At 36.1% G+C, this 25,386-nt stretch overlaps 1 protein-coding gene across 5 annotated transcripts in view; it reads left to right on the forward strand.

Moving 5' to 3' along the window:
• Positions 1-15,078: 15,078 nt before the first annotated feature.
• Positions 15,079-25,386, forward strand: part of LOC106883525 (kielin/chordin-like protein) — a 134,575-nt gene continuing 124,267 nt past the window's right edge. For 3 of the 5 annotated variants that reach the window (XM_052966684.1, XM_052966686.1, XM_052966685.1), the window contains exons 1-2: positions 15,158-16,073; positions 22,269-22,813. In XM_052966684.1, coding sequence (XP_052822644.1) covers positions 15,731-16,073; positions 22,269-22,813 — 888 coding nt within the window. In that variant the 5' untranslated portion in view covers positions 15,158-15,730. Of the gene's footprint in view, positions 16,074-22,268; positions 22,814-25,386 lie in introns of all 5 variants that reach the window. The other 2 variants (XR_008263766.1, XR_008263765.1) reach the window with 2 other exon arrangements.

Below are 25,386 nucleotides of genomic sequence, written 5' to 3' on the forward strand. Positions count from 1 at the left end.
CAGCAGGGGTCACCACCATCCCCTGCCAGAGCCTCGTGGAGCTTTAGGTGTTTTGCTCAATAAACACTCACAATGCCCAGTCTGGGAATTGAAACCGCGATCCTATGACTGCGATTCCGCTTCCCTAACCACTGGGTCATTGTGCCTCCACAAAGCTTTAATATATATCAACAGTGATAAATATGGGAAGATTATTTGGAAATAAGAGAACAAGTGTTTCTGCCTCAAAAGCCATCATCAGCACAACAATTTTCCAACCTTTTCTGTGGCAGCCAAACACCATACAAGATAACTTATTGATTTATTAAAATTGTTTCCACCTCTAGAGGATATGTCATAATTACCAAATAGCAGTTGAGACCTGCTCCACATGAGAAGTGGAAAGAATCTCAAGAATCAACACTTCTCCAAGTTGACATGTCATTGCAGAAAAGGACAAGTTTATCGTGTGAAGATAAGAGAAACGTGGACGTGTGTTTCTGCCTTAATAAGTATCATTTCTTTTAATGTATTTCTGTTGCTGTCTATTTGGTGGACAAATTCATATAATTTTGGAGTAATGTTTGAAATCTATTTTAAGGAAGAAAAAAAAAACTGCAAAAGAGGAAGAAATGATATGAGTCATATTTTCTTTGCTAGCAAAACTCCAAAGCAGAGTCCCCAAAATTGACCTCATAAAACTCAATTTCAGTTTCAAAGAAAAAAATAATAATAAAAAAAACAACTAGACAAAGCACTTATAGAAAAACAATTATGAACATGTGAATAGAATTAGAAGAGCCTATCCTAAAAACGTTTGCAGAAATTAAGAACCAGATTCCCAGATCAAAGTAGGATTTCTATGCATACACCAATATGAAGAAACTGAGGAAGCAGTTAGGCTTGCTCCACCTTCACATTAATAGAATCATCATACACACACAAACATGCACAATAGTACTTAGACGTACATAGAAATACTCACACAATTTAAGAAAATTTCAATTGCCCCAGAGAAAATTTCAGGCGTCTTTGCTCAAAAAGCATGGTGGCTATTTCACAGATTTAATTTCAAAGCACACTGCACCCACCACTAACATTGAATAAATATCATCAACATAAGATTGTTGTTACTTCAAGACACAGACATATTAATCTAATAAAAACAGAAATATTATCTGAATTGGTGAAAGATCTTAGTCTTTAGGTGCACGGCTGTGTGGCTAAGAAGTTTGGTTCACAACCATGTGATTCTGATTCAGCCCCACTATAGAGTACATTGGGGAAAGTGTCTTTTGGCAGACCAATGCTTTGGGAGTAAATTTCAAAGATGGAAATTGAAAAAAAAAAAAACTGTTGTGTGTGCTTGATTCTCCCACCCCACCCCCTGACAACCAATATTAATTTTAGAAATAATACATTTCTAAATCTCTCATTTCTCCCCCCACTTCTCTCATCCTGCTCCTTCCTTTCTTACATTTTCCCATTCTTTTTACTCTTCCTTTCTTTCATCCTCTCTCTCTCTCTCTTTTCTTTAATTGCAGGTGCAATACATACATTCCTATACTCTCCTAAATATTCATACCTGTCTATGTTCATAAATGCATCCACACAGACATGTATTTATGCTCACTGATATGCCTCACATAACAATATAACCGTATATGAGAAGACACACAGATGTGTGCATTTTTATATATGCACTCTGTTTGTCCATTCATTTATCTAACTTTATTCAATAGCTCTCTCCTTCTCTCTTTCTCTCTTTCTCTCTCTCTCTCTCTCTCTCTCTCTCTCTCTATATATATATATATATATATATATATATATGCAGATTTCTATTTTTTTTTCTTTTGAAGCAGAGTCTGTGAAGTCTTTCCATCTTCAATAAAATCTTGTTATTTAACTCTACCTTTGGAATTTGAATGTTATTTTCTCTCCTGTGTTTTGCACCTATGTACTTGCTTGTGTGTGTATTTAGAATTCAGTAGCATTTCCTGCATAAATGCAAGGTATGCACTGCATGTCTAAGATAATGCAAATAACAATTCTGCTTTGAATATACCTGTTTCATTTTCGTGACGATAGCTGCAAGGAGACTGTATTCAGTTATATGGCTTTGATTTCTAAAATTGCATATTCTTGCTTAACGACCAATGCTTCCCAGCCCTGTGGTTTCAGGTTCAGCCCCACTATATGGCATCTTGGGATAGTCTCTTCTACAATAGTCCTGTGCCAACCAAAGACTTTTGAGTAGATTTCTTAGACACGAACAGAAATAAGACTGTCATATGTGCATGTGTGTGCACATGCGCGCATGTATGTGTACATGCGTGTGCGCATGTGTATATGCGTGTGCGCATGTGTATATGCGTGTGTGTCTCCATGCCCTGACATCATACAGTAGTTGTAAACAAGTGTCACTGTCACCCAAGTGGTGTCCTTTGCTTTCAATTTTTGAAGAGATACGTTTCTGGTGACAGAGAAATATTACTTTGTTTGGAAACAGGTGAGAGTTGGTGACAGGAAGAGTATCTGACCACAGAAACTGTACCTCAACAAATATCATCTGAGCCATGCGGAGAAACAGAAAGTAGAAATCGAAATGAGAAGGACAATATACAGAGATATGCAGACACACACATGCACACCTCCATCCATACATACATCATATATACATACATACTTGTACATATGTACATATATATTTTCATATAGCATTCGTCATGTCACATTATGTTGGCAAATAATCTTTACTTTAGAGTTACTCTTTACTGAATGTCTCTGAAGAGACTTAGAAATAATAATTTTTCTATTTATTAAATCAGTGACTGTGTGTCACTTTGAAAATTATTCATATATTCAAACAGGAATTTGACAGCACCACCTCCGGCCGAGCAGTTATTCTGTGCTGAGAAAAAGAACACAGAAAGCACAGTCCACAGATATTGCTTTGTGCTGAGTGGGCATACTAAACACCCCTGTTTGAAAATATAAGGACACAGATTGTGTGTCATATAGCCGCTAGAAACGATGTTTCCTGAGGCTAAATAACAAATATTCGTTCCAACCGGGACTGTCACATTATTTTGGCAAATAATCATTACTTTAGAATACTGTTATTGAATGTCTCTTGTTGAGAAATTTAGAAATATATATATATATATATATATATATATATATATATATACGTTTATCAATTCGTTTTGCAACAACAGAATGGAGTGAGTGGAGCAAGAACACACATGGAAACAAAAAGTGTCACTCTGAAGAGATCACAGATGTGTGACAAAAGATTTCCAGACAATGGAAAGGCATTAAAATAATAAAATAACAGTAATAAACAAGTGAAGAAAAAGAAAAAATATGTACATAGTGTGTGTGTTTATTTGGTAAAAGAAAAAAAAGAATAATAAATAAAATGACCATCCTGAAGTACAACAATATATATATATTCATGTATACTTCGTTTTTGGATTTGGTTTGCAAGATTCTTTATGTGAGTTTATGTGTTGAGGTATATTCTGTTGTGTCTGGGGAGGGTCATTCTCTTTTAGTGCCTTATTATTTAACACACTCACCGGTAAAGTTTCCACTCATTTATTTTCCCTAAAATTTTCATTGTGACTTGCAGCCTTTTCAATAGTTGTTGACTCTGTCCATTATCAAAGCTGCGTTCTTTTTGTCTGTTTGTGCGCATGTATGTGGGTCAGTGTGTGTGTGTGTGTACATACACATGTATGCATGTCTGTATGCTTGCGTGTAAGTGTGTGTATGCATGTATGTGTGCATGTGTGTGTATGTATATATATATATGTTTTTATGTGTGTACGTTTGTATGCAAGTATTCTGCATATTCATGTGTTTGTGCGTTTTTATGTTTGTATGTGTGTGTACCTCTGTCTCTTTGTGTGTGCATGTCTGAGTGTGTCTGTGTGCAAATTTTTGTGACTATGTACTGTGTGTGTATGTATAGATATGTGTCTCTATATGTATCCTTGTGTGAAGTGAAGTGTGTGTGTGTATATGGTCGTGTGTTTCAGTCTTCATTTGCATATGTATGTGTGCATGTGTGCTTGTCATCCATCTGTATGGCTATCTATTTACATTCATGTCCATTTACCTATTTTATTGGGTTGGCAACTAAGTTCCTGCCGTTTTTTAAAATTTTGGAATCTATTTTTTTTTTTTTGAGAATTCTATTTTTGAATCATTTTTGAATCTATTTTTTTTTTTTTCTTCTAGTTAATTTTAGTTAATTTTCAGATCATTAAAATGGAATGTCAAGTTAAGAAAAATGAGCATTTTTGACACCTCCTTTTTGCTTTTAATCAAGGTTCTAAGGCTGCAAAAGCTGCTTGCGACATTTGTGCTATGTATGGAGAGGGTGCCATAGCTGAAAAAACCGCTCATGATTGGTATGCCATGTTCAAAAGATGCACTTTGTTCTGGCTATCCAGTTGAGTTCGATGAAGAGCAATTAAACTGACGTTTGCACAAAAATTCTTGTCAAATGACTACATTTCTAGTTTTACAGTTAATGCCTTTGGTTAATGCTTTTGGTTGTAAATCCTTCTTTAATTTGGGATGTTTGAGTTCCTGAATGTTGAGTTGAAGAGCACGTTGAAAGCCTATGTCAATTAGTGAAAGTGGGTAGTTCCTGATGATGAGTGTATCTTTTAGTTCATGTAGCTGTGTGTCTCATCCTTTTTGCTAGGTTGAAGGGGATGTTCATTCTGGGGTGGTATGAGTTGAATGGTAGATATTGCTTGGAGTCCGTAGGCTTATAGTATATATCTATTTCTATTATGTTGTTAGATTTCTTAATGAGGATGTTGAGGAAAGGAAGTTCTTGCTGGCTATATTCCATCGTGAATTGAATGTTTACATCAAGTCCATTTATAAGTGCTTGGAATTCTTTAAGTTTCTCTATATTTCTTCTTCTTTGTCTCCTTCCTCTCCGCCATCTCCATCCTAACTTTTGCTGTTTAGAATAACAACTATGCAAATTTTATAAACAAAACATTCAAAAGAGATGTCTCAAGAATTCAATCACTACTACCATCCAGAACGGGTCATCTTCAGGACACTTGAACATTTAACATCCTACTATCATTGCACTCCCGCGTTCTTCTTCTTCCCTACCAAGAATTCACAATGACTTCGAACACACAAGAGTGAGCAAGAGAGACAGAAATAAGCAGTAACACGGAAAATGCCCCTTGTATTTGAATACTATGCAAATGTTCTTTTAAAAAAAACTTTTCTTTTAATTTTTCCAAAACTTAATTGTTTTCCATTCTTACAGTTGAAGAAGTCACAATGACTGAAACCGGTACCGAAATGGTTTTTATAGAATTATTTTACCATTTTCTACCTTGACTTTTTTTCCATATATATATATATAATACACACAAACACATACATGTAAACATACCTACTTACTTACCTACATCCATACAAACTTACATACACATATATATATACATCCCTATAGGCATACATACTTACTTACATACATACAAATCCATGTATATACATTACTATGGATATATATACATGTATAGATATATACAAACACACATACACACATACACACATATACATATATATATATATATTTGGATTCAAGGTGAATATGGTTCTTAAGTTTCGGCACCAGAGTTAAGTATGGTATTATCCAAACAATTCCAAAATAAGGTGATTAAAAATCAAAATAAGCAACAAGGATATTCCAGGATATTCAAGGATATATGTATGTATATATACATCCCTATGTACATACATCCCTATGTACATACATACATAATACATATATACATACATGATGATGTACATAAACAATACTTCCCTTTAGCAATGTCTTACTTCCAATCACACAACTTGGCACCCAGTAAAGTTTCAATAATTTTCCCCCCAAAGAATGTAAATGAACGATTGTTTTCATAAATAACAGATTAAGAAGTGACAAACCCATAAACAACTAAATTAAAGGAGGCTTTTGTCCTGGTATTTAGCCCTGACATTGCTTCAATAATAAGGTTTCTCCCTTGTAAACTAGCACATTTCTTGAAGAAAAAAAAGACTTTTTTTTTGTGCCTTTTTCTTCCCATTAGTATACTAAGCACTTTACTGTTAGCTTCAACCCCCCACACTTCCCATCTACCAATATTTTGCTCTGTTAAGCAGCAGGGTAAATAGTACACACACACATGCACACACACACGCACACACACACACATACACACACACACACACACACACAAGCATGTATATATATTTGCATGTGTGTGTCTATGTATGTATGTATGTGTGTGTGTTTTCTATATATATATGTATATATTTATATTTATATATGTACATACACAAACATTTATATATATCACCGTGTATGTAATGTATATGTATATGTATGTATACACACATACATACAGATAGATAGACAGAGAGATACATATTATATACTGCATATATCTATGTGTGTGTGTATGTCATCATCATCATTGTTGTGTAACGTCTGCTTTCCATGCTGGCATGGGATGGACGGTATATATATATATATATATATATATATATATATATATATATATATATATATATATATATATATATATCTGCTCTTAATTTTAGCTTCTTTTTTGCTGTTGTGGTAAACAAAATTATGTATTATATACATTATGTCTATATTTTTGTTAAGTTAAGGCAGTTGGACAAATGACATTATATAGCCTGAGAGAATTTTCTTGTTAAATTGTCAGGAAAAGTTGGTGGGAATAATAGGATTTGAATAATCAGCCAAGTGTGCTATCAACATTAGAAGTTTGGAATGTTTTTGAGCTGGGAGGATGAGAAGTATTGAGGTTTCAAAAGTTGGTTCATAAGAAAAAATCAAGATGTCTTTGGGGAGAAAAACAAAAACAAAAAATGTTTGAAACAATGTTTGGAAATCTGTTACAGTTAGAGAGAAAAAATTTGCTGCTTTTGGACGCCTGACTCAAGTTCAAATGACTGAAATCTCATTGTTTTTGTTCTGCATCTGTTTTTCATGCTTGCATTGATTGGGTGATTGTGTCATTTAAGGCATTGTTTTACTGCCGAATACTCATTCTGATGCTAACCCTAACCTGTTTCCCACAAGGCTTTGAAGGTAGAAAGTGACAGGATGGTTTTTTTTTTTTAGGTGGAAAACTGAGAACAACAACACTGACAGATAAATCTATTGTACAAGTGATTGCAGATGCAAGCAAACACAGAAACAGTTAGACATGCATGCACTCATTCGCCTTTGGTTGGCTCAGGGATATTGTAGGAGACATTTGCTGAAAGTACTGTGCTGTGGGACTGAACCTGAAACAATATGATTGGGAAGTGAACATACATCCATGCCTGCACATATTGGAGCTACGTCTGACCTCATGCCTGACCCAAACACCTGCTCCGAAGAAATAGAATAGAAAGAGAAAGATAAGCTGAACAGTGTTGAGTAGGTTTTTTTGCTGAAGTGAATCAGTCATTCGAGAACAGAAGCAGAGAAGGTGAAGGGAGGAAACGGTGGACGTTCGTTGGATGCCATTTTGACGAAAGGGGAGCAATCGAATGTGTTGCAAGGCACATTGTGAGACAACAACCGATGGGCACAAAGCATCATCATCGCTGTCAGCATCACTCTCATCATCATTATCATCATCATCAGTGTCATTGTCATCATCAGTGTCATCGTCATCATTATCATAATCACCATCGCCATCATCATCATCTTTTAGCATCTGTCTTCAATGTTGCCATGGGTTGGATGGTCTGACAGGTCAGAGGACCACATTGTGCTCCATTGCCTACTTTGGCAGGGTTCCTATGTCAGATGCCCTTCCTAACACTATTTGCTTTACAGTGTGTGGACTGGGTGCTTTTTTAATGTCATCAGCAGCAGTGAGGTTGCCATGCAACCTGCAAGACTAAGACCCCTTTTGATTGAGTGGACTACACTAGAGAGGAAGTTGGTTATGTTATGGGGTTAAAGTATAAGAGAAGGGGCCAGTACAGAACAGATTTCTTGCAGTAGAGTATCTACATGGCTACTCATATTGAGTAGCCATGAGTGGTTAGGAGTGGTCAGAGTGATTAGGAGTGGTCAGAGTGATTAGGAGTGGTCAGAGTAGAGCTGTAAAAGGATAAAAATAATGGCAATGAAATGTCAGGGTTGACACTCAAGGAACAAAGTATGTGATGCAGGACAGGAGAATATAAAGTGTATGGGAGAGTTGGGGATGGTTATCAATAAGGAATGGATGAGAGGGTGAATAGAATGAAGGACAAGTGTTGAAGGATGATAAGAAGGGAAGAGGAAGAGTAGGTGACAACTGTTGAAATTGGGTAGGATTGAGAGGTGGCCAATGGTGTATGAGTTGAGGGGTAGTAGAGAGGTTATCTCTGGCCAGCACTGATTTGTTATGACGTTTCATGTCCAAATACATCTAATGTAAACAAAGTGATCAAAGATGAGGTAATGGGTGTATATGCATATTTCAGGAGTTCTTGCTCTTTTTTCAGCACCACATCCAACTCATTAACCATCCATGAACTCATTGCTTAAATAGCTACTAATTATAGTAGTGTAACACTATTGGATATACCAATTTTATATATTAAACACATTCCTGGCAGCTGGTACATACAAATCAGTGTTGGCTGTAAACTCTTAAAAAAAATCTATAGAAAATAACCTTAAAACATGATTAAGTAGCACTGCTAACACAGTAGGACACAGTGTTCACTCATACTTTGTAGTATATTATGGCTGCATAACGAAATACAGTGTCCCTACAAGTAATTAAAATGGGAGAGAAGATGAATGATTGCAGAAAAGGGTGTGGATTAAGTGAAAAGCAGCAGAATAGTAATAATTATGCTTTCTAATTTTGGCACAAGGCCAGCAAGTTTGGGGGAGGGGCTAAGTTAATTACAGCAATCTCAGTATTTACTTTATCAACCTCCAAAAGGATGAAAAGCAAAGTCAACTCCAGTGGCACCGGAACCCAAAATGTAAAGCTGGACGAAATGCCGCTGTTAAGAATTCTTCCAGTTTGCTACCTTGGAACAGTAATGTCAATACTGATAACCGTTTCAACAGTGAAGACAAGTCCTGAAATTTGTGGAGAGGAGCCAGTTGATTACATCCATTCAGCCACTTGACTGATTCTTGTTTCATTGACCCTGAAAGGATGAAATGCAAAGTTGACCTCAGTGGAATTTGAACTCAGAAACATGATACAGTAGATAGAGGACAAGTGGGAGAAGATTGGAGAGAGAGAGAGAGAGAGAGAGAGAGAGAGAGAGAGAGAGAGAGAGAGAGAGAGAGAGAGAGAGAGAGAGAGAGTGAGAGAGAGAGATGACATATGGTTGGGCAGGTTGTAAGAGTGCGGGGCAGATATAATAATAATGAGCTTATTGTGTGGACAATAAGGATGTGTGGACAAATTTATGTTTGCAATCCTTAAGGTAATTCAAAATATTACTGAGATAAACTACCTTACCGAGTGAAGATAGCTGTGTTTATAGCTCCCTAATTTGGTTAACTAAGACATCTCTCAGTTGAAAGTTTGGTAGAAGAAACAGACAAATTGATATTATAGCAGCAGTGACTAATTGTCTCTTTTGTCAGCAATCTGTTGGAGAAATATCAGCTAGCAGTAATTTTTGATGGTAAAGGAAAGATATAGTTGGCCATTGATTTTGCATGTGTGCAATCAGTATTAAAACGAAGTTCTATCCATCTCTCTTGACTGTGCGTGTGTGCGACAGTGACTAAGACAAGATGTCTTACGACATTTAGTATCGATCTCTTTGTGTGTGTGACATAGAGGTGACATGACTGCATTCATCGTGTGTTGAACTCTGTGTGGCAAGGCTAAAAAGGCTTGTATAGACAGGAAACCTGACAAGCTGTGCAAAGAGCTGTATTGTATTACCTGTGAGAGAATAATGGCAAGGTAATCTAGGGGTTTTGCTATTTCAGGTGAATCTATTCTGGTGGGGTCAGGGATCAAGTGGTGAAGACATTAACCAACTAAGGATAGAGTGTGTGGTCTTAGTGTTCTTAACTAAAAACAATAGCATTATGTAGCTAGGAGGAAAACTAGTGATTTGGTTTCAAGTCAAATGTTTGCTGCTCTGCAAATGCATCCATTACAATCTCTTTCATCTGTTGTTTTTCTTCAATTTCCTCACTTTCTCTTTGCTTGATTTTATCCCTATTCTTCTCTGCATCGCATCAGATTTAGTATTTTTTGTTTACAACATCTTTATTGTTTGAAATCAGGATGTATTCCATCACAGGTTTATGTAAACTTGTCCTTGGTTATGCAATCAAGTACCCCCTGTTCGTAGTTGACTGGGCAGTAGTGAAATAGGCTTCCTAATGGGCATTCTCATTATCTTTTAATGCCTGTCTTCCATACTGGCATGATTTGGATGGTTTTATAGGACCTGATGGATTGGTGGCATGACTTTTATGGTTGCATGCAAGAGTTGTAAAAAATTAATTGATGAAAAATTAATTGCAATATATTGGTCCAATTAATTGATTGGAGTCATACTGCCAATTAAAAAATTGATTGCTATCATATCAATTAATTGCAACATTGTCAGTGAAAGTTCTTCAAATGGCTCATACTTCATTTGACATTCAAAGGGCAAATACAGCATTCTATTTTTCTTTGAGGTATTGTGCTGTTGCTTTGTTCTGACTGCTGAGAATGATTCACACATTCTGTCATGTTTAGGAATTGACTATTGTGTATGCTGTTAAGTGTTGATGCTTGATTTGGACTGCTGAGAATGATACACATTCTATCATGCTTGGGAATTGGCTATTGTGTATGTTGTCAAATAAATGCTGTTGAGTGATTCTTGGCTCTGACTGCCAAGAATGATTCACACATTCAGTCTTCAAGTCATTAAATCGTAACTTTGCCTGCAACATGGTTGCATCTTGAATTCCACTCCAACATATTACCTGAATCAAACTTTCATCAGTGGAGTGGTGAAATATCTTCCATTGTAAACTGTGGTGAAATATCTTTTGTTTTAAACTAAGCCATGCCACATGAAAATGAGCAAATCATCAGAAAATATTTTGATTAAACAGACAGTAAACATGTATGGAAATGCAAGTGTGGAAAAAAGGAACTAGATGGACAAATATTATGAATCGTATAAAAAAACCAGCATCCAGAGTATTCTACTACACTAGCAACTTGACAACCATCTTCATCAAGTTTTCTTTTACCTAGAAGTAGTTTGGTCAGTTGCTTAGCCTATAGTGAATTTGTGTAGAATACCATTGATTGGATGTGCCTCTCATAAATTCAATCAAGCTGTTTCTGCTTATCTTGACAAGCAGGAAGTTCTGCTTGATAAAATTAACGTGTTGATGAGCAAGCTAAAATCACTAAAACTTGCAGGTAAACTTCAAGAAAAAATGCGTTTGCAAAGAAATAAACCCCATTGGTCCAGTACTTATGACATGATTGAGAGGAACATCCAACTCAAGCCCTTTTTAGACTCTTTTCAAGTTGATCCAAAGCTGGTTGATTATCTGTTGACTCCACGTGACCAGAATGATCTGCAGACTCTAAAAGACAATTTTGGAAAGTTACACTCAGTAACAGTCACCTGGCAAAGAACAGAAATAGATTCAGGAGATGTTCAAATTCTTTTCGACGAAATTCTTGCATTGTATCCTTATGAGGAGTTTAAAAAATATTTGCTCCCAGCGGCAGCCATTGTGCACAGCCCAAATTTTGAAAGTGGAGTTGTGAAAATTTTACAACATGCAAAAGCAGAGTTAACTGCAGATGAAATGGCTGCTCTACATCAGCTGAAAGTGGTGGCAGACACGTCACGATTTACCTGGAGAAGATGATGATTTTGGAGTGTTAGCTTTAATTTGTTTGTAAAAACACAAAAAAGATTAAATTTCACCTCAGCAATATCTGAACTGTAGATTTTTGTTTCCAGCGTCTAACATCTTGGAACGTTTCTTCAGCTCAGCAGGTTACGCTTTTAATGTTTTTCGGCAATACCAATGAATTTAGAAATGCAATTATTTCTAAAAGTCAATCGCATTTTCTGAGATGAAGAATTACTTTCAGAAATCTACGATTGTTCATGACCTTTTGCTATATTAGAACATTTTAATTTTCCAACTCGTCTGAGAAACTCTTTCAATTAAAGATCTTTAATTAATTTTTTTTTCAACTCCTGTACAATGTAGAGTAGACATGTAGTTTGTTCCCTATTCTAAATCAATAAAATTGAACTTTGAACATTTTTGAGACTATAAGAAGTGCCTTTTATTTTCCTACCATTTTGGCTCTTATCTAAATCAAAGCCAACACTCCAAAATATATAGTGATTTTATGTTTGGCAAAATAATTGACAATAATTGATTGGCCTGTATTCTAATTAAAATTAATTGATTGCTAGGAAAATAATCGATTGGAAAAGTTCCAATCAATTATTTACAACCCCTGGTTGCATGCCCTTCCTACCACTAACCACTTTACAGAGTGTACTGGGCACCCCCACCAATTCTACCACTTATTGTATTGACCAATAAATACAAGAAAGGCAACATTGTTGGGGCTTGGTCAAATGAAATATTCAAAGTAGGGGGTCAGGTGAAAGGAGAACGAAATCTCAGAGATTAAACTGAACAACACTTCAAAATCAGACTTTTTCTTAAAATGTAAGAGAGAGAGAAAGATAGATAGATAGATAGATAGTTAGATAGATAGATACAGAGAGAGAGAGAGGGGGAAAGAGAGAGAGAGAAAGAGAGAGAGAGAGTGAGAGAAAGAGAGAGAACGGGAATGGGACCAAAGCTATTTGCAAAGCTATTACAATGTTTTGCAGAACCTGTTCAACCTATCTCTTTAAACATGGGAAAATAAGTGGCAATAACAATTCTAATTTTTAGTACAAGGCCAGCAATCTTAGGGGAGGGGATAAGTCGATTACATCGACTCCAGTGCTTAACTGGTACTTATTTTATGGACCCCGAAAGGATGAAAGTCAAAGTCGACCTCAACGGAATTTGAACTCGGAACGTCAAGAGTTGAAAAAATGTCATTAAGCATTCTGTCCACCGCTCAAACAATTCTACTGATGGTGATTATATTAGTGTCTAGATTAATTTTTCTCGCTTTCCCGTCACGCTTTGTTATGTAGTGACGTAACTAGAGTGCGAGCCGCCCGGTGCAATTCGATGGCCTCCACCCGCCTAGCGTACACAAGCTTATAGAGGAGACCTAAAGGTGTCGCCCGGGACGCGCTGTCTTCTTGCTCGCTACCCGGTATTGTTCTTAAAGTTTGCATTTGAATCAGAGCAACTTATGGCCGAGTCATCAGGCAAAACAGTTACTAATTTCAGTTAATATATTTCGACCGCAAAATCTCAGCAAACTGCAAAATACAATGAGTAAAACAAAGGAGAACATCAGTGCTTTATGCTCGCAGGTTTGCCTTGACAATGACTGCAGGGTGTCGAGGATTCTTTGTGGTTGATTTTCATGTGAAAAAAATCAACGATAATAGCATCTTGCCCCAGCATTACATAAATATCCATTGCAAAAACATGTAAAAGATCCCAGGAGACGGAGAGAATAAATCACAGATTTAAGCCTGGGTTCATTTCATTAGATGAGAAAATCTTCCTGTGATCGGGCAATATCCTATCTGGGGATTGGTAGCTGTGTTATTCACATAACAAGGTAAACACTGGCGCCCACTTTTTCTGATTTTATAACCACCTTTCACCTGATTTAATCTTATTAACATATAGAATTCATCTCTACCTATCTTCTTTAATCCTCCAAAACCAGTTTTTTTATTCCTAGTCTTTGTTTTAATCTGACTTCCTCCATTTCAAAAACAATATTTCGTTCGCTTTCTCCAACCCCTTTTGTTTCTCTCATCTCTTCCATATATATCTTCTATTCTCTAATATTTTTCATCCTTCCTACTCGCTTGGCTATTTTTCTTTGAAATAATTCTTTCCATTGTTTCTTCCTCTTATTTTCATTCTTTCCCTAAGCCAGCCAATCTGCATATTCTTCCTACATAATTTTCACTTTTTCTTTTTCTTCCTGCCTCTTTTACTATTTCCTTATTCCTTTCACATCTCTTCAAGTTCGCTGACCTCTTAAAAGGACTAAACTTAACCGTTCACTTCCCTCCCTCAACATTCTCAGCCGAGGGAATTTTTCTTCAAATCTCTCTCATTGTTTTTATTCTCATTTTTAATTCCATTTCTTAAATATTTTCTTTCGTATGTTCTTCTTTTGCACTGATTCTTCTCAGACCCGCGCACACGTAGAACTCTTTCGGATTTAATGTTTCTCTTCTAATCTTTGTCAGTTCAAGAAATTAAATGCCAGTAATAGACCGTAGCAAAAACTTGTATATATTCAGTGCTTTACGGCATAAATTTAAATTTTAGAGGGAGATTAAATATATAAAAGAATCAACTGAGGCTTATGATGCAAAAATAAAATATGTGAAAAATAAATTTTTTGTAAGGAATATGTTTTTGTGTTAAATTCCTTCTAAAAAATGTACCCCCCCCCCGATTTCATATCTAGTTTAATATCAACAATATAACATTCGCTTTTATCTATAACACCTTCCCCTTTTTAATATTTCCTTTCCCAACTGAAGAAAAACCAGGATTGGGATTTATTGTAGAAAAATAGAAATACAGAAAAGATAGAAGAATATTTTTTTAAGGGGAGAAGTACAGAGAAAATGAAATAGTTACATTTGGTCTGGAAGGATTTGAATGAATGGAAGGAGAGAAAAGGAATTAGATTTCATTGTTGCCTCGTAAAGAAGATATAGAACTATATATAAAAAAATACAAGCAATGAACTTAGGAGATTATTTGAGTCGGAAAACATATATATTTTGGATATTGGAAAGAGGAAATAGTAGCTAAGTGTTAAGGGGATTAACCAGTTGCAAAAGGGATTAAGTTATACCAGATGATACGTGCAAAACGGATTAAGCAGTTTATACTAGAAGTTTTAGGTATCTTGACAAACTATTACAAATTGAAAGAAAAGTGAGAGAAAGAGAAGAAGAGAAAAAAACAAGAAGAGAGAAAGAGGATGAGTGAGGAGGAAGAAAGAGATGAGACGGAGAGGAAGAGAGAGAGAGGAAAGAAATAGTGAGTGAGGAGAAAGAGCGAGAGAGTGGAGCCTGGCAGAAAATTGGAAAGTTGTTGGTAATTCGAGCTTGTTTGGAAGGGTGTGCAGAAGTTAGGTAGTATTATGTATGAGTGTGTAGGCATTCAGCCTCCTCCGCACTAGTTTCTTAGAAGTTCAGTTCCTGCACGGGAGACGGCGAAAGTGGATGGCTATTTAGAAAGTGGCCAAACAAAAGTTCTCTACTCTAAGAACTTTACGCTTTTATTATCTTCTTCTGTACAACCTGAACTTATGTCCATGCATTTATCTAATGCATCTGTTTTAAAGAGAGAGAAAATAATAAGGGACTTCTTTGAAATCTAACGATAGTCCTTTGCACTGAATTAAGAAAGAAAAACAAAGACTACCAGTTGAATCACTGGAAACCTGGAAAGAAATGAAGAAAATAGACAATTAGAGGAAATTCTATTCCATAAAGTAAACCGAAGAGGCCAAACTTGGAAACTAATTTTTTTCTGATGCTGTTATTACTTTGGCAGCCCTAAATTATGGCTGTAGAGAAAAGGGCTAAATATTGTTTTGGAGTTGTCGATAGTACCAAAGAAAGTCATGATGTTTGTGTGGAAGGCGATCAGAGAACGGAGACAGCAACGACCGATGACAATAACAATCGCAGCATGTACAAACACGGCAGGCATTTTACGAAGAATGCCAGCCGATTACCTCATCTGCTCATGTCTTGTATTCTGATTTTTTCCATCCTATGTACACTGTCCACACAAGTCCATGCCATCAGTTCCCGTCATCGCCAACACCGAAAACATCGGCACCAAACTTATTCGCCAAAGTACAAAGATCGACGCCCCGCTACGCCTGTGGCTGGGGTTGATGGTAAGAATGGATTTTATGCAACCTTTTTTTTCTCACCTCTTTCACCTCTTTCATTTTATCCCACAGAAACATATATTATTTTTCTGGCTCACTCCTGTTTCCAATCCCAAAATTATTTTTCAGAAATATGCGTATTTCTCGAAGGGAAAAGTATTAAATATGAATTCATTCATTTAATTTCAAGACAAGATTTTTCATAATCAAAATACAAACAATATTACGATGGTAAACAGTTCAACTATTCATTGAAGTTTAAATTTTAAACTGAAAATATATTTGTTAAAACTTATTTTTTTAAATTTTAAAATATGAAAGCTTTGAAACGAACTAATTTTCTTCTTTAAAATAAAGATGTTTCACAAATATGAATTGATGTGAAAATAAAATTTGAAGAAATTACATTTAAAGTACAATTAATTTAACCGCATCAAACAACAAAGAAAGTAAAATAAAATTTAAAGTAACCTCAATTTTTTAAAAACATAACAAATCGAGATTAAATGATATTGTTTATTAAAGATATGAGGCACAGACATGGTGACTCGAGCCGCTTGAAATAGTTACCGAACCTCCCTTATGATACCTTCAGCTATCTTAAAAACAGAATTGTCATAGGCTAATGTATTCTTTGGTACACCATGCTTATATATAAAAAATATATATATATATATATACTACGTGGTGCTGACGGTTCGAATGCATTTGATTGTAGGTCTGCTTCATCTGGGCTGACCTGGGGCTATAGAGTATCAGCTTCCATACTTCGTACAAGCTTTCCTTAATCTTTGGAGTTTCCGATTAGCCAACAGTAATTCATAGGGATGGGAAAGGGCTAGGAATTGGGAGGCATTTCTTTTTCTTACAAATTACGATTATGAAAATATTTTCCCCCTTCTAAAATGTTCAATTAAAAAATTTTTGATCCTCAATTCTTACCCTTGCCATACCCCCATCTAATAGTGGCACTATTCCGAAACTCCGCCGTTATTTTGACCGTTTGGGTTGTATCATTGGAAGCTGACCAAACGTGCACTTGGATAATACTGAACATTTAAAATATATTTTGATCGGTCATTCAACCCCCACTTTTTTTTATTTTTAATATTGACATTTATAAAGTTGCTAACTTATTGAGACAATTCGCTAATAGCTGCAATGAAACTTCAGGAAAACAACAATATTTATCTGCAAATAAGAGATAAACCTTTAACTGTTTCGTTGATTAATGTTTATTGTTATCTCTCTCTCTCTCTCTCTCTCTCTCTCTCTCTCTCTCTCTCTCTTGTAAACTAGAGATCGTGTGTTCGATCTTCAGTGAAGGCCCTTTATAAAGACATTGGAAATTACAGCATTATCTTTGTAAATATTTGTTACAAAGATATGAAGAATTAGGCTTAGCAGGCTGTGTCAGCATTTATTTTTATGAGACGAATTTTCGCGTTTAGCTTTCATGTAAATAAACATTGATTGATGCCGATATAACACCATAATTCCGACTAATTATTTTAGGAATTTTTCTAATTGTTTCTGACATTCTCTACAAACACTCTGTCGTTGACAAATATCAGCACATGCTTCTTGTATAGATTTTGCTTCTTAAAACTTAATCATCATCATAATTTAACGTCCGTCGTCCATGCTGGTATGGATAGGACGGTTCGGTAAGATCCTACGTATCAGAAGTCTGCATTGCGTTCCGCTGTCTGTTCATAAGTATAAATTTGTTGCAAGTACCATTTTACTATCTAAAATATGTCCCACTCTCTTGCAAGAGTTACGACTACTAGTTACAAATCCAAACCATTCTCTCCACTCATGCTGAACCTTAAAAACATCCAAATTGCCTTTCATTCTTGCTGTTCATAACAGTGCAAAGCATTGATTACAAAAAAAGCTTTGCTCTTTTTTTGATAACAAGATTGATACTCTACCAGTCATAGATGTCTCTCACTAGTATTATTTCTACATCTATAATAAAGTACTCATCATATTCACCTGTATATGTTGTGGATAATGTCTAAGGGGTAAAATGTTTTGCCTGGTTATGTTTCCAACTGGAAGTCTTTCAACCACGAGTTCAGTTTCAGTTCACATCTTCTAATGTCTTCTATTGTTGTGGTTCCAAACTGCATTTACCCCTCCTCTACTCAGTCATCTTCTAATCTTTGAATGCTCATATTAAACTCAGCCAAGTCCTTCTAATGCATAGCTTATCATTCTTAAAACTCACTTTCTGCTCATGTAAGCAACTACGAACTCTGCCAAAATCCAAACTTTCCTCAGTACACCAATCTAAGTAGGGTTTTGGTCACCTCTCTTTCCCTGCAAAACTATGTATTTAAACTTAATCCCATGCAGTCATTCATCTGCAGTTTCTGTTCAATTATTATAAAATAATTATTGATTCATCAATTACCAGTTCCTCTTAATTGTGACATACATTTTTCTTTTTCCCAAAGAAAATTTTAATGAAACGAATCCAATCAGGAATTGAAACTAGACCACGGAACTATATTCAAATTTGATTATACCATCAATGTATTATACTCATTTTCCTCAAACAATTAAAGAGTTTGCCTCCAGAATACAGAAAGCTGGAAAGTTATGCCTATCTTTATAGCTTCCATTCTATCACACTTCAAACAGAAATAATGTTGTCACACTATTTGGCTCATCATTCTGCAGCCCTGATTTAAGATCATCATTTGAGTGCTGCTATTAACCCACCTGACCAAGACCATTCCTGATTCTATGATACAAGCTTCTTGCTTTAAAGTTATCCATGTTAAAACCTTCCATCAAAATTTCATGTTAATTAGTTCTTCAAAGTACCAGCTTAATAATAATGATATTATTATTTTACTAAATATTTCATTGATTCCAAGAATGTTTGAAACAAAGGTCGTGTGTGTCAAGAGGAATTTAGTAATTGATGGGTGAATATTATCTTTTACTTGTTTCAGTCAGGCTGTGGTCATGCTGGAGCACTCTCTCTTGAGTTTTTATTTAAATGAACTGACCCCAGGATGTCTTTCTTTATAAGCCTGGTACTTATTCTATCAGTCTCTTTTGCCTGATATAAGTTATAGGGACATAAACACACCAACACACACACAAAGATGCATATACTCAAGTGTATATATACATATACATGCACACACACACACACTCTCACATTATATATATACGATGGGCTCCTTTCAGTTTCTGTCTATCAAATCCACTCACAAGGCTTTGGTTGGTTTGAGGCTACAGTAGAAGATATGCCCAAGGTGCCATGCAGTGGGACTGAACCCGGAAACAAACTTCTTATCACACAACTGTGCCTACTAAATTCTTCATAGTTTTCAAAATTAAATGAAGCCACAGAAATATAACTGAAAGATTAATAATGACAATTATACGAAATTTGACATTATTTTCAAAATTAATTGCAACAAAAGCAGTGCATTTCAGTAAAAAATTAATAATGAAAAAGTTAAATCAAGAAGCTGAAAGTGAACTTGTTCTTTGATTTGTTGTTATTTTTACAGATTTACCATTTTTCAATGTTTTCACTTAATATCTTAATTAGTTTCAAGCTGGTTAATGAGAGGCAGCAGCAGAAAAGTAGTGAAAATATTCAAACATATCCATCCCCATCTCTGACCTTTATGTTGTCATTACTCCCTCTCCTGTTCCCTTCCTTGGTCAACATACCTTACTGAGTATTTTCCTCTTTCACCATCTACAAGGCACCCCTGTGCCTTGTACAGGTCAATATCAAGTGAGGTTACCTCTCTACGCTAAGTGAATCGGGAAAGTGTAGGATTGTGAGGTGTCTTTAGTATTGTTTCACTGAGGACCAGCATTGGTGCCACTCTGTAAAGTGGTTGGAAATAGAAAGGGGATTCAACTGAAGAAACCTTGCCAAACAACACTAGTTACTAAGGAGCATTAGCTCATCATCATCATTTAACGTCCGCTTTCCATGCTAGCATGGAGCTCCTAATAAGAAATAAATCGGACCATGACAACTCATTCAGCCTGTGCTAACATGGAAAGTAGTGTTGAATAATGATGCTGATTTCAGTGAGTTTGTGGGATCCATTTGGTGAGATATGTTATTCTGGGCAGATGTAAAACAGGGTTGGAACAAATAATCACAGAGGCAGTGAGTCTTATTATTTTAGAAATATCAGACTGAGATAACAGAGAAGCCTTACTTTAAGCATGTAATGGAGAACTTCAATTAGAAAGAAACAGAAAAATATTGGATATAGGGTGTCAGAAAAGAAACATTGAGCAAGCAAAGGATATGGGAATAAATTGTATCAAAAGAACAAGAGGTTTGAAAAGTTTCAAATTGCAAGACACTGAAGGAAATAAACCAAGGCTATTGTGGCAGAAGGATTATCAAAATGTTTATGTATCTTGTTTGTCCTTAATGACAATGAAACATTGTGATTGGTTAACGAACAAAGAGAATCATTGAGATAAGAAAATGAAAACAGAAAAAGGATTAAATTTTTAAAAGTTGATGAATAAAACAAACTTATGGAATATATGTAGATAGCTGTTATGTTGAAAGCATCTTTCTGGATAGAAAAATGTTAATGAAACACTCAAATTATCAAGAGATTTGTTAATATAATGACTGATATAGTAATATTATTAATTGTCTTTGAAAAAATGTGTACTTTATGTACTTTTAACATAGTCAAATAAAGTATGAAGAGTTCTGCAATTTGCTTGAAGCTTTGTTACATGTAAATATTTTAAGAAGACCTTCAAGCCATGCAGTTGTCAGGTGATGTCAATAAAGGAAGATATTATATCATCTGACATAAGTTGTTTGATGATTCTGTTATATTTTGGAAAAGATTCCTTTTATCAAATATAACATAGTAAAATATTCTCACCATTTTATGCCTGTTGTCCCTGCTGGTATGGGCTGGACGGCTTGACTAGGCTGGAGGGCTGCACCAAACTCCAGTCTGATTTGACATGGTTTTCTACAGTTGGATGCCCTTCCTAACGCCAACCACTCTGAGAGTGAAATGGGTACTATTATGTGTCACTGGCATGGGTGCCATTTGCATGACACTGGGGCGCGTTTACGTGTCACTGGCACTGGTGCAGTTTCCGTGACATGGGTATCTGCCACGATTGTGATTTTGCTTGGCTTGATGGGTCTTCTCAAGCACAACATAAAGCCAAAGGTCTTGGTCATTGCCTCCGTGGGACCCAACACTTGAACTCATCCACTTTGCCTCTGTGAGGCCCAATGTTCAAAAGATGTTCTTTACATGCCACCAGCATGAGTGCATTTGGCTTGAAAGTGTCCTCACAAGCACAGCACATTGCCAAAGGTCTCTGTCACCAGTCATTGACTATGAGGCTCTAAGTTCATAGATCATGCTTCATCACTTCGTCCCATGTCTTCCTAGGTCTACCTCTACCACAGGTTCCCTCCACAGTTAGAAATTGGCACTTCTTTATGCAGCTGTCCTCAACCATATGCATCACATGACCATACCAAAGCAGTCTCTCTTGTACACCACATCTGATTCCTCTGGCTAACTTTGCTCTCAAGATGCTTACACTCTGTCGAACTCACACACTGACATTGCACATCCAGCAAAGCATATTGGCTTCATTTCTTTCAAGCTTACGCATGTCATTGGCTGTTATAGCCCATGTTTCACTGCCATACAGCATAGCTGTTTGCACACAGGCATCGTCCAATCTGCCTTTCACTCTGAGAGTGAGGCCTGTTGTTGCCAGCAGGAGCTCTCTGAACTTTGCCCTGCCTAATCTTATTCTCACAGCTACACTCTTGGAGCATCCACCTCCACTACTAACTTGGTGGCCTAGATAATGGAAGCTATTTACTATCTCTAGCTTGCTAGAGTGTGGAATGTGTGATATAAGGAAACTTTGTCAGTGAAAGAAAATCATTTTCTCGATTTCTTGTGATCAGTAAATATGTTTTGTATATCAGGAATTGTCTAAGATGCTTGAGGTTTGTAATAAATTTCCAAAACTTATCATTCAAAATATATCCCCCCCCCCACCACAATTTAGCAATTTATCTAGAAACTATATTTGCATGACATTTGCTAGTTTTCAGTGATGCATTTGTCACTCATGGAACTTTAATTTTGACTCTGAAAAGCGATTAATTTTCATTATCATTTTATTGTTTTCTTTCAGGAATTGATATTATTAAAGAAATTGGGAGGCAGTCTACTAACCAGACTGTGAAAAGAGTGTCTTTGAGGGCCGTGCAGTTATCTGAAGGTTTCCATGGTAGAATAAGTCGAAAATCAATGAAAAGTCTTCTGAGGAAATCTAGCAGAACATTTTCTTTATTGTTATATGGTGATATTTCAGCAAGCGATGGCACTCAAGCCACTTTGATAAGTGTACATTCTGAAGGAAGAGAATTACCATTGTTACAGGTCTTGTTAGACACTTCAAACCAGTCTTTAGTTGTTCGGTACCAAGGTGAAAGATCTTACCAACGTGTTAATATTCATGGATTCATTCCTATTACATCTGAAGACATTTCTGAAATACAATCACATCCAAAAAGTCCCTGGGACCAGTTGCTGTTTACTTTCGGTCTTAATGAATTGCGCATTGTGGTTGACTGTTTTCCAGAGAAAATTATTCCTCTTCGTCAGAAAATGGCTATTTTTGATGGCCATAAATTATTTTTCTTTGGCCATGATAAAAAGAAGAAGAATTATTTAGAGGTTTGTGCTTGTTTTCTTAGATATTGTGTCTTTGGGTGAACTTTGAGTTTTGAACTTTAACCCGTTTGATGGGAATCTGCATGGGACCCACCTGCTTCTAACATTTGGTTTAAAACGACTTCATTTACAACCGGCACCGAAACTTCATGTTATGTTACTTTTCTAAATTCTTCATTATTTTCAAAATCAATTGAAGCCAAGACTGAATAAAACCAGTCATACCCCAGGTGACAGAAAACTTTTAAGTCACCTGAACGAATTATTAATCATACTCATTATTATTATCAATTGGGAGGAATAGTACCCTGTATATAAACTGTTTAATATTTAATTCTGAGTGGAAAGCCAAAGAAAGGGGAGCCCTTAGGTTTCTTTCTTTTTCATGTTTTTAACGAGTATCATTTGTTTTTAAGGTTCTCAATGAAGAAAAAAAATTTTTATTAAATTTTTTTTTTCACTTCACGTTTTGTCTCCATTGCAACTGAATGCTTCTCATTTGTGATAAATGACATTGTATTTAGAAACCCAAGACAGCAGTTTATGAGAATATACCTTTATTCTTTTACTTGTTTTAGTCATTGTTTTGTGGCCATACAGGAGCACACTGCCTTGCAGGGTTTGTTGACAAATTGACCCCAGCACCTATTTTAAATCTGAAATGCCAAATCACTAAAAGAGGAAAAAAAAAAAAACAGAACCTGGCACTTCATTAGTGAAGGTTCAAGTTGATCCGATCAGTGGAACAGCTTGCTTGTGGAATTAATGGCTGAGTACTCCAGACATGCATACCCTTTATGTGGTTCTCAGGGAGATTCAGCATGACACAGAATGTAATAAGAATGGTCCTTTGAAATACTAGTACTGCTCATTTCTGCCAGTTGGAGCAATATGAAAACTAAATTGCCAAGTTACAGGGACATAAACAAACTGACACTGGTTGTTAGCAGTGAGGAGATAAACACAGACATGCACACACACACAGCAGGTTTCTACACAGTTTCCATCTACCAAATTCAGTCACAAGGGATCAGTTGGCCCATGTCTATAGTAGAAGACACTTGTCAAAGTTGCTGCATAGTGGGACTGAATGGGAACCCTCTTAACCACACAGCCATGTTTGTGCGTCAAAGAACATGGCATTTCCATTTATTCATTCTTATATGCTATTCATTAACAGAGGAGATTTTGAAGCAGCAAGCTGCAAAATCATTAGAATACTGGACAAAATTCCTTGTGGTACTTGTTCCATCTCTTTACATTGTGAGTTCAAATTTTGCTGAGATGAACTTTGCCTTTCGTCCTTTCAGGGGTTGATAAAATAAAGTACCAGCCAAGTACTTGGGGGTCGATGTAATCTACTAACTCCCTTCCCTAAAATTACTTTCTTTGTACTGAAACCAGAAACGTTTATTATCAGAATCTATAAATATCTGCAATTAGTAACTCTATGAAATAGACACACACCATTTCACAAACCTTTAGACCAAAGTGAAAGTAATTGGAACGGCACTGCAAACATTTCAAAGGGCAGTATAAATATATATGGAACTCTTTCAAATTAGTTGCATATCTGGCCTGATTTAACATTTATTAAATAAGACAAAATGACCTTCTTAGAAAGAATCCTTTTTTGAAATACTGTAATAACAATCTTACAAATGTTAATTCTAAATGTGAATTCTTCATCATAATCATTATCACCATTTAGCATCCACATTTCTGCTTGCTTGAATCAGAAGGAATTTACTTCTAAAACCAATTATAAAGTTACCACTAAAGCCTTCTCCTCCCCACTCTCTCTCAAGTTTTTTTGTCAATTTCTGTCGACTAAATCCAATTTCAAGGCTTTAGTTATCCTGGGGCAATAGCAGAAAACATTTTACCAAGGTTCAATACACTGGTACCAAGTCTGAAATCCTGTGATTTGTTAATCCGAGAAGAAAGGACAGAAGCCATTGTTGTCTTGATTCTTCTAGTTTGGAGATGTGATATGTTCAGGAAATTAATTTTATTAAAAGTAGGACTGAAATGTTGCCAGTCAGGCTGGATAATAAAATGGTTTGGGAAGTGATTTCTGGAAAGAAGAACCTTTAGAGAGAGGTCTTAGCAATTGTCTACACTGAGAAATTACTACCAAACTACATAAACTACTACACCTATGCACCCAGGTATATACAAATAGGTACATGTATGTGCCTCCTCCTCCTTCCTGACCCAATTCCATTTCCTTCACCTCCCTGCCCAAACTGATATTTACCATTGACCCACCCTTGTTTGCCATTCACTTTTAATCCATCTCCGTCTCTACCCATCAGCTGTTCCCATTTCACACTCTTGTGAACTTTGCTTCTTACACACACACTTCCCAATTTCCTTTTCTTCACCTTCTTTTACCTTAAGCATATTCCCTAACCCCTGATCACTACCCTCTCTTTTTCTCTTTCCAGCTGGGGTAGCCATGTATCTCCTCTATAACAATACTCCTGTTTTTGACCCTCACTCATACCTTAGCCACTGGCATTCAGCCACTGGCATTCAGCCACTGGCATTCAGCCACCCCTCTCAACACTACA

The sequence above is a fragment of the Octopus bimaculoides genome, chromosome 3, assembly GCF_001194135.2.
Source record: "Octopus bimaculoides isolate UCB-OBI-ISO-001 chromosome 3, ASM119413v2, whole genome shotgun sequence".
NCBI lineage: Eukaryota > Metazoa > Mollusca > Cephalopoda > Octopoda > Octopodidae > Octopus > Octopus bimaculoides.